Below are 10,980 nucleotides of genomic sequence, written 5' to 3' on the forward strand. Positions count from 1 at the left end.
GTGATTTTGTATCAATCTCCTTAGTAGTTTGACACTTGCGTTTCTGAGAATGTCTCCGGAACGTGCGATATCTCGACGAGGCGCTAATCGCACACACGCCGGTATTATGTTCCAATCGCGGCACTTCACTAGAAAGTCCAACGATGTTTCCAAGAAAGCACGTCTTTTTCGAAGTTTCTCAAGGCGTTTTAATTGAATTGCACTTTCCTGCCCGTAACGGTTTGCAATATAACACTTTAAGTTCTCGCGCTTTGTACACATATTTAAAGTCACACACAGGTCGAACGCGATTAATTAACATTATTTTTACCTTTTTTCCCAACGTTTCGGCCAGGTTGCACTGGCCGTGGTCGCGGAAGACTGTGTGTGACTTTAAATATGTGTACAAAGCGCGAGAACTTAAAGTGTTATATTGCAAACCGTTACGGGCAGGAAAGTGCAATTCAATTAAAACGCCTTGAGAAACTTCGAAAAAGACGTGCTTTCTTGGAAACATCGTTGGACTTTCTAGTGAAGTGCCGCGATTGGAACATAATACCGGCGTGTGTGCGATTAGCGCCTCGTCGAGATATCGCACGTTCCGGAGACATTCTCAGAAACGCAAGTGTCAAACTACTAAGGAGATTGATACAAAATCACCGACAAGAATTGTTTTGTGTTCAAAGTGAGTTGTATAATTTACATCTGGAGTGCAGTAGTTACCAAACACCAGAGGATTTTCAGTTATGCGACCGGGTAACGTATTTGCAGGCAGCAAAGAAATATAAGTTGTGTGGGGATACACATGAGCAAAAATTTGACAGATTGATCTCGAGACAGAAACGGGAACGCGATGACAAGCGGGATGAGTCGTCAGTGGAGAAAAGCGAAACTGTAATTAATCTGTCAAAGGAAGCTCTGGATCAGCCTACAATAGGTATCTTGTCAAAGGGCATGAATTTTGCGCTTACCCCAAAACGAGTTCCTTACGAAAACATCATATGTAGCGTAGAGGAGGCATTAATCCGTAACAAAGTGCCGGCAAATGATGCGGAAACTGTACGCCAAGATGTTTCGGTATTACTTCGCAAGGTCAGACTGCCCAAAAGCAACATTTCTACAGCCGAGTGTCATGCTTTAAAAGCCCTCCGGGACAATGAGGATTTACTCGTTTTAAAAGCTGATAAAGGAAACGCGACTGTAGTCATGGATAGGTTAGACTATGACAGCAAAATTCAGGCTCTTCTTGCTGATAGGAGTGTGTACAAACCCGTCAACTACAATCCTACTGCCAGGGTCACAACACGTCTGAGGAAGCTCATCAAAGAACACGAGGAGTTGTTTACTGGGGACGACTTTACCAATCTTCATAGGCCAAAAGTGGTACAACCACCGAAGTTGTATGGGCTACCAAAGGTGCACAAGTCTGGCATACCCTTGAGGCCTATTGTTAGTCAGATTGGATCTCCTTCATACCACTTAGCGAAGCATGTTGCGGGTGTATTGCAAACGCTAGTAGGGAAGACTACGTCGTTTGTAAAGGACTCTCGTCATTTTATTGACATTGTGAAGACCATAAAATTGGAACCAGAGGAGATTATGGTGAGTTTTGACGTGGAGTCGTTATTCACCAATGTTCCATTAAGGGAGTGTCTGGGCATTGTTAAGACGAAACTCGTGGAGAACGGTCATCCTGAGGGGTACGTCACGCTGTTGGAGCATTGTCTGGAGGGGAATTATTTCCTCTACCATGGACAGTTTTATCTGCAGGTGGATGGAGTAGCAATGGGCAGTCCAGTAGCCCCAGTAATTGCTAACATATGGATGGAGCATTTTGAAGAGTTAGCATTACGCTCCGGACCGCCTGTGATTACACTGTGGAAGAGATACGTAGATGACGTGTTCTGCATTTTGAGGGGCAGCTCCGATACAGTGGAACGGTTCGTTGACCATTTAAACTCCATCCATCCAAAGGTAAAGTTTACCTTCGAGATGGAGAGCGACAGATCCCTACCTTTCCTGGATGTAAAGTTGAAAGCTAAACCAGATGGAACCCTGGCACACTCCGTATACAGAAAGCCCACCCACACTGACAGGTACCTGCAAGCTTCTTCCCATCATCATCCGAGACATCTGCAATCGGTGGTCACATCCCTGGTTAATAGGGCTCGAGACTTATGTGACTCTGAACACTTAGACGAGGAGTTAGCCCATGTTCAGAAGGTGCTGAGGAAAAATGGGTATTTGCAGACAATCCCGCGCAAGACTAAGAAGGGGGAGAGACATCCGCAGGTTGACAGGCAACCAGCCTTTTTGCCGTATGTGAAAGGGATAACGGATAAAGTTGGATCAGTACTAAGAAAAGTCTCCATTAAGACTGTATACACACCGTTATCTAAAGTAGCGAGTCTCTTACGCAGTCCTAAGGATGTCATTCCGTACCAAAGTCCGGGTGTCTACAAGATAGATTGCAGTTGTGGAAGTGCGTATATTGGCCAAACAAAGCGCAGCGTTCAAGAGAGGGTGAAGGAACACATAGCGGCAGTTAAAAATCGCCATATACACAAATCTGCAATCGCCGAGCACTTGCTTACTGCGGAAACGAATCACTGGATTGAGCTACACAAACCCAAAGTTCTTTCCACCGAGCGACACTATTATCCCCGGATTGTGAGGGAGGCGATCGAAATTAAAAAATATCCTAAAAACTTTAACAGGGAAGACGGGTATAGATTATCGCCAACATGGGGACCAGTGATTCAAATGTTCAAACCAAAAGATCTATCTTCGGACCAGTGCGCGGATGTTGTGAGTGCTGTGTGTCGTGCGGTGGGAAATAAACAATAACTAAAAGCGGGTAGATTATATTTATTTGTCTACCCCGAACATTTATATAAATTAATATCGGGTAGTCTTGTGTTGTGTTGTTTACATCTCCGGTGACACTTTGCTGGGACGTCAGTCTTCCGCGACCACGGCCAGTGCAACCTGGCCGAAACGTTGGGAAAAAAGGTAAAAATAATGTTAATTAATCGCGTTCGACCTGTGTGTGACTTTAAATATGTGTACAAAGCGCGAGAACTTAAAGTGTTATAAAGAAGCTATTGCTTTCAGACTTTGTAGTGAAAAAGTTTTATGATACCTAAAGGAAGGCTTGTAAATTTTACGTAGTGGATTATGAAACCATCCGTTTTTTTGAAAAAATAGACTGATTATACAATGAGAGAAGCAAACACATTGATTCTAATTGAAGTACCTTTTTTGGTTGAAGATTACATTGAGAGAACACCAAGTAATTTGCTATATACTACTCAAAAGAAAATAAGGGCCACGCTACATGAAAAGCGTAACTGGAAAACAGAATGTCTGGTGCCTCGTCGTTTACCAAATTTAAATATGAGATAGTGTTGATTGTTGACTACATTTACATATTGTACCTACTCGCGATTTTTTTTTCTTTTTTGATCTTTTGAAATTTAATTTTGGTAAGCGCTTGAGGGGTTACCTTTTTTATCTTGAATTAAGAAAAAGCAATCGCTGAAATTCTTAATGGCCGTTATTTTCTTTTGAGTAGTATATAAATGCAAATTAAGATATTAACCTCGCCACAGTGATCTTGGTCAGTCATATATTTGTTCAACTATAATACCTAAACTCAGCTTGCTGTTTACGCGTCAAGATGTTTGTAACATAGCCATCGAGTTTCTTTGACGCTTTCACCACTAACGCCGTGGCTTGCGTGGGCGACGGTCGCGCGATGGTCGCGCGACGGCGATGCGACGCATACGAAATCAAACCTTATCGATATGGAAGTATGAGACGCGACGGCGACGGTCGCGCGATCGTCGCCCACGCAAGACACGGCGTAACAGTAAGGTGTCGAAACAGCCTGCAGCACTGGTGTCAAGTGAGGACATAAACAATATTGATATTGTCACAACATTCCATAATCATCGATAACATAATAAATTATGTTTTTATACAAAAATATCTAAGTACATGGTCACCCGATAGGAATAGCACAGTTAAAGTATTTTATCCCGCACATTATCTGGGCAGTTTCCATATATATTGTTTTTAGATAGGAAGGGTAAGAATCATCATCAGGCAAATTATGATTTGAAACTTTTATTAATTACTTACTGTTCTGGCGCTACTAGCCGAATTTGATAGATCCACCCTCTGACTCCAAAGACAACCTTACCGTGCAACCTCTGTCCAAACTTCCAAAGTCGGCAGCGGCGAGTTTGGTAGTCTGTAAAAATACTGATGATGTTGATGATGTAATCCTGTTATCCCTCATTAGGGACATAGGGCTCTTAGAAGAATCTTCCACTTTTCAAGATCCTGATGGGAGACTAATTCCAAATCTTTCCAGCCTAGTCCACTTGCGCCAGCCTCCTCCAATGATCGCCTCCACACCTCACTCCTCTGTAAAAATACTGGTTATGATTATTTATGTGTGGTGACTGGTGACATGCGCACCCGCAGCCTACGTGTCGTTGTCGAGTGTCGATAGTATCGCGGGATCGATGCGACACGACTTCTTATAGATAACATATGTTGTAGATTCGGCAGTTTATTTATACATACTTAGGTTTAACCAAATGTCACTTCCACATGCATACTAAAAGTGACATTGACGTTTATTCGTAAATGGCGTAAAATTCTACGCATACAAAATGTAATTGTTGTACGTTTGTAAAGTGATGTAAATCCTTAGTTTCGTACTGTAGTCATTATAGTGGTGGATATCCACCGGAATTTGTATTTACTTACACAGACATCATGAGATTTCATGAAAAGTTAACTTTTATTTCTATTTTGAGAATAATGTGTTCAATCACTGCTTTGATAGCAATTGTATTGTACATCCTATGATTTCTGTGAACGGCCACAAATTGAACCCAGAAGGTCCACTCTTCTTTTTGGTATATCTCTTTCTCGGCCGATCAGTGGAGCCTGCGAAAAAATGAAGAAAAATATGAAGTAACATAATAAAGTTCCTTATCCATACTTAATACGCATCTACGCTTAAATCTTTAATTTTCGTTCACATTGCATTCATACATCAAATACGGCACACAGACAAATTTTCAGTCCAATACTTCCTCCATGATAAAGTCCTCCACATTGGTTCGAACACAAGCGTACAAAAGCAGCAATACATTCCAAATTCAACATACAGCCGAAATCGTAACAATTCTTATACACGGTGGACATTTTTTTGGTAAAGTCTCAATCGTACTCTAATTTTCAAAATTGTACTTTAAACGTCAACACAAAAAGTTAAATATTAAACGGAGTTATAGTCGAACGCACATATTCCCATTAGTAATATCAGCACCAACCGCTGTCCTTTTCAATGTAACCTTTTTATTCTGATCCCAAAATAGAACGAAACTTTATTGGTGTGCGTTCTTGAATTAAACTGGTTCTCTCTCGTCTTCTTTCCCATATTCTTTAGGCATTTGGAACCAAGCAAGGAGTCATGTATGGGAACATTTGTCCGCAACCCGTAGTCATATATCAGCCGATAGCATCTGTGACAGTCCGTATGTTTATTAATATTTTTATGGTGGTCCAATGACAGTCCCCGGAATGTCGTTAAGGAGGTTTTTATTGATTGTGCTCGGTTACCAATTTTTAATTTTTGTCGTAAATTGATACCACAGGTGCTTAATTAAGTATTTTGTACGATACGATGTTTTTTACTTTGGCAAGTAAATACATAATATTACAGTGACTATGCGTTCGAGCAAGGCAGTTAAACAGAATTATTCAAGTTCGGAAAGTTTCCAATAAATTAAAAAGCACTCGAAAACTTTATAAAATTTTTAGAGGAAACAACAGGAACCTTCATTTAGGAAAACAAATATCTTCATAGATGTACAAAAATGAAGAATCCCCAATTAAATATTAAATAAATATTATAGGACAGTCTTACACATATTGACTGAGTGTCACGGTAAGCTCGAGATGACTTGTGTTGCAGGTACTCAGACAACGATATATGTAATATACAAATACTTATATATTGTACATAAGAAAACATCCATGACTCAGGGACAAATATCTGTGCTCATCACACAAATAAATACCCTCCAATCCCCAATGTTCATCAAGAAAAGATCTTAACTTCTTGTGCCTTCAGTTCCTCCATATAATTGGTCAAGGCAAATTCTATTACAAAATAAGCTTTACATTTCAAAACAAGAGAGTTAATAGTTTTTAGACTTAAATAATTGTCCCTGTCGATATGTACTATACTCTGTCAAACAAGTCTGTCACTAAATAAGAACAAAGAAAACTATAGGTATCCTTTTCTCTAGCACCCTAAAGAAAAGGATGTATATAGTTTTCTTTGTTCTTATTTACTGACAGACTTGTTTGACAGAGTATATTTTGCTGATGCCAATATTAGGTACTTAACTGAACCGACTGATAACGAGTTATCCTGATTAATTAGGAATTGATTAAGGGTCTGCAATTCTGCATGGTATGCCACTGATTTGTATTTGATTAACTGAATTAATATTAAATTCTTCAATTACATATAACATACTCTTACGTTATTGACCATCATTAACGTCTTGTTTTATTATTCTAAGATCAAGTTAACTGAGGTATCCAACTATCCATAGATTTGACGACCGGTCTGGCGCAGTCGGTAGTGACCCTGCCTGCTACGCCGCGGTCCCGGGTTCGAATCCCGGTAAGGGCATTTATTTGTGTGATGAACACAGATATTTGTTCCTGAGTCATGGATGTTTTCTACGTATATAAGTATTATATATTATATATATCGTTGTCCGAGTACCCACAACACAAGCCTTCTTGAGCTTACCGTGGGCCTCAGTCAATCTGTGTAAGAATGTCCTATAATATTTATTTATTTATCTTGATTCGATTTCTAAAATATTTTATTACTAATTTCGTTTTTTTTTATTGTTTTAAACCCACGGCAACATAACAGAAATACTAGTACCTTAGTCTATCCACGAGTACGGGTTTTAAATGATTCTTGGTTAGTTTCATTAGAGTTTATCCCGGTCAATATATGTGAGTGTGTTTAGTAAAACGTCCTACATTGTCGGTAACCATTAAGGCGAGATTTACTTGTATCTTTATATGAATAAACTGACAAAGCGGCTTTATAGCAATCGACAAAGTGGGACGTTTTCCCGTGCACACTCACATATATCTACGAGTAGGTACTTGATCTTTTGCGAACACTGCGACTTTTACACATAGGCATAGGTAATATATTCGGTATTACCTATAGAACAAGTCCAATCGCATTTTGTCGTAAAAAATCCAAAAACTTACTTGAGCAAATAGGATATAAAAGCTTACTTTGTAGGAATGCGAAACGATGCTCGACTGGATAAGTAGTCAGCCCAGTGTGCGTAGCCGAATACACAAACGCTCACTATTATCTCTTTCGTCTATCTATCTCTATCGCTCTTGCGTATTGCTGCGACAGAGCCAGACTACCTCTCTGCGGCGATTCGGTGGCGTTTCGCGTCGCATTATTTGTCGCGTCGCGTATTGGCGCAACAGAGCCAGACTGCATTTCAGTCGGCCAGGCGGCGTTTGGCGTCGCAAGACTCGCAAGTCGCGAAATGCCATTCGGCTACGGGCCCAGGATGGCTAGAATATTTAAAACCACTTCAGAAAAGTTGGGCCGATTGAAAACCTTTCTGTTTAATTTGCAATGTTACCCGAAAGTAATAAGTTCGAAGTACTACTTACGTTTTGGGTAATTTATTTGACGTTTTCAAGGATTTCGGTTCCGTTTAGTTGAATTGCAGTAATTTTTGAAGTTTAAATGGATAGTTGCGTCTAAAAAATATTGAGTACTACAGGGTGAATTTGAAAATGGGAATAAAATAGTTTTTTACGGCATAGTGTAACAGATATTATGGGTTTGTTGTTTGATAAATTATTTACTAATGATGCTGACTAAATACCTGCTTTTAACCAGCTGATATTAAATAAGGCCACATAATTTGCATAAAACTGTCTCACTTACCATTTACATAGTTCCTGCCAACTCTAGAGAAAACTGAACGTGTATAAGTTGAAAATTAATTAGATTCAGACTCACCTATTACCGTTCTCTCCTCAGGCTCGGTCGTAACGAACTTATCTTGAAAAGGGCATTTTTCTTACCGAAAACTTGAGCACTTACGTCCTTTAGGACCGAGCGTAAAATAGGCTACCTGACGAAAAAAGTACTATGTGTTATATAAAACCTATAGACTTATGACGTTTTGACTTATGACCGGGTAATATACCAGACGTCTAATTAAGGCATACTCAAGTAAATTAGATCGTCGAATAAGCCCGCCTTAAACTCCTTAAGTTTAGAATTTTATGAAAATGTGGAAAATTGCATGCTTATATGTTTATTTCGGAATATGAGTACGGTCTGTGAGGACTTCATAAGCTGAGTTAAGGTTTGTTTCGTCTCGAGGAAGTTTAATCTAATAAGATTTGTAAGCTATTTTTGGTAGGATCTTTGTTAATATAGGTACAAAATAATATTAGTTTCAGTAACTAGGTTTGGCGATAAGATAAGGTAAGATGAAATGACACCTAGTACAATTAGTTATTCAGTTAAAAGTACCCCTTCACAGGCATTACAAACATTAAATACCTAATATGTCGATTCATCTTTAATCCTTCTCTTTAACTTTGAGTAAAAAGAGGGGAAAAATTTTCAAAAAAAATATCGAACTTCAATGCAACCTTGGATTTTTATAACAAGTTGACACTTGATATTTAAAGCATGTTTACAATATGCAGTAAATGCAGTAACGATAAACTAAGCTGAGCTTATCAGCCACTTCAATTTGCAATAAAATAACTATTTACAAATCTTGTAGACAAACACATAAATACAATCAAATCAAGGAGCTATTAAAATAATCTCTCTTTCCCTTAATAATCTAGATTGTATCGGTATCGTATCGTGCCTTAATCTATTCCTTATGTATAGGGGTATAAGCCAGAGGGCCTAGCCCGATAGTGTGATATAGCCTATCGCGTCGGTGCGTCCTCTTCACACTGACAGAAGGTGCGAAAAGGATATAGATGCGATAAGCTAAATCACACTAACGTTCTAGGCCTGTAGGTGTCAACACCCTGTATATAATTACTTCAACACCCTGACAAAATAAACTCAACCTTAATTTAATACATATACGGTTAAGTCTTCACTGGATTGTATCAAAGTGTAAACAGGGAATTATAAAGACATTTTGAGCTTTATAAGCATAGTTTTAGTGTTAGTTTTGGTGTGAATTTGTTTATAAATACGCCTACGGTAAGGTAATGTGTGGTTCGCCGACAGGATTAGTTCCGATCAGTTGATTTAATCACGAGCTAGGTTCTTATTCATATCGCTTGCCTAGGCTATTTGAAACCAGTATGCACATGGTCTATGACAACTTATAGCTTTAGACCTACCTCGAGGCTCAAACTACTTACGAAACTTTAATTTAACTCACTGTTGCACTTATAAATTTGCTAAATGCGACACAGAGACGAAATTTCGTTCGGGGTTCTTGATTTTTATAATTTCCCACACGATCGGCGAGCTGTTTATTAGGTTGTAGAGGTAATTTTACATCCGTACTTATAATATACATGTTTTGAAGACACTCCGCAATTTATTAAGGCTCTTAAAAGTCGTGCGAACTCGCATGCGATTTATAATTGGGTAGATGGCTGACAATTTAGGTTATATTCATTTCAGCCAGCCGATCAATGTAGGAAAATTTGCATGCGAGATCTTGTACCTTCAAAACCTTAGTACCTAAGGTCAATAAGGTAAGGTAAGGTTAGGTTTGACGTCCGGTCTGGCTTAGTCGGTAGTGACCCTGCCTGCTAAGAAGTCTTGGGTTCGAATCCCGGTAAGGGCATTTATTTGTGTGATGAGCACAGATATTTGTTCCTGATTCATGGATGTATTTATCTATTTAAGTATGTATATCGTCGCCTAGAACCCATAGTACAAGCTTTGTTTAGTTTGGGGCTAGGTTGATCTGTGTAAGGTGTCCCCCAACACGGGTAAGAGTGTGATAATGGGAAGTGTGTCTGGCCTTCATACTTGACCCTTTTACTCATGATCGCAGGTGTTTTTGCGAGTTCATACTTTAGCTACTTGCTACTCACAATTTGTGGAAAATGTATGACCTCTTAATAAATACTGAATACTGGTTTAAACAGACCAAATGTGAAAGCCAGGCACACTTCACCTTATGACACACTTACCCGTATGGACCTTACCTAATTCAAGTACTGTTCTAGGTATACACGGGTCATGAATTTCTTGAAGCGAATGCTCGCTATAAGCACCATAAGCAGACTTTATGATGGAAAATCCGGATCGCTTACTCGTGCTAAGGGTTTATAATAAGGACGAGAAACTGAGCCACTTGTCGATAACGGTTAATTTATTAACTTTCTCAATATTGGAGTAAACGGGAGAAGAAAACACCTCACATTATAATAATGATACCGTAGAACAAGTTAATTCTTGTACAGTTAGTTAGAAAAGTGACCTTTTTGCATACAACTTTGTGCATATCTAAGGGTGCTAATTGAAGTACATTGTTGACGTAACATGTCATATCTTTTGAACTGATAAAGACGTAATGATTCGACGTTCAATTCAAATTGATATTTAGCCTCATATACGAGTTACAACTCAAACTTTACATTGAATTATTACTTGCGAGTCTTGTGACAGGTACGTCCGTAATTTTTCTTCAATATGTTATGGCTGATTTCCCGAGTTTCTCTGTGAAATACAGCAACATTGAGCGTAATTTGTAATGAAATTTTCAAAAACGTATATTATTTGAGAACCACATAAGAAGCGAAGCTGTCTTATGACTTATGTCAGTAACCTCCTTCCAACAGTAGGGTATAAAAACAACGCTATCAACTCGACCTGACCTGCGATAACTCAGAACGAATCGCCTGTGCGGA

The 10,980-nt window shown here is 39.1% G+C and overlaps 1 protein-coding gene across 1 annotated transcript; it reads left to right on the forward strand.

Moving 5' to 3' along the window:
- Positions 1-1,185: 1,185 nt before the first annotated feature.
- Positions 1,186-8,122, forward strand: LOC125232029. Its single transcript, XM_048137640.1, has 2 exons — positions 1,186-2,271; positions 8,111-8,122. Exons 1-2 carry the CDS (start codon positions 1,186-1,188, stop codon positions 8,120-8,122), a joined length of 1,098 nt encoding a protein of 365 aa, XP_047993597.1.
- Positions 8,123-10,980: the final 2,858 nt, after the last annotated feature.

Source organism: Leguminivora glycinivorella, chromosome 12 (genome assembly GCF_023078275.1).
Source record: "Leguminivora glycinivorella isolate SPB_JAAS2020 chromosome 12, LegGlyc_1.1, whole genome shotgun sequence".
NCBI classification, from domain to species: domain Eukaryota; kingdom Metazoa; phylum Arthropoda; class Insecta; order Lepidoptera; family Tortricidae; genus Leguminivora; species Leguminivora glycinivorella.

What these genes read in the sequence shown, in the direction of transcription:
- LOC125232029 (XM_048137640.1), top strand. Translation starts at nt 1,186, where the DNA reads ATGGATAGGTTAGACTATGACAGCAAAATTCAGGCTCTTCTTGCTGAT.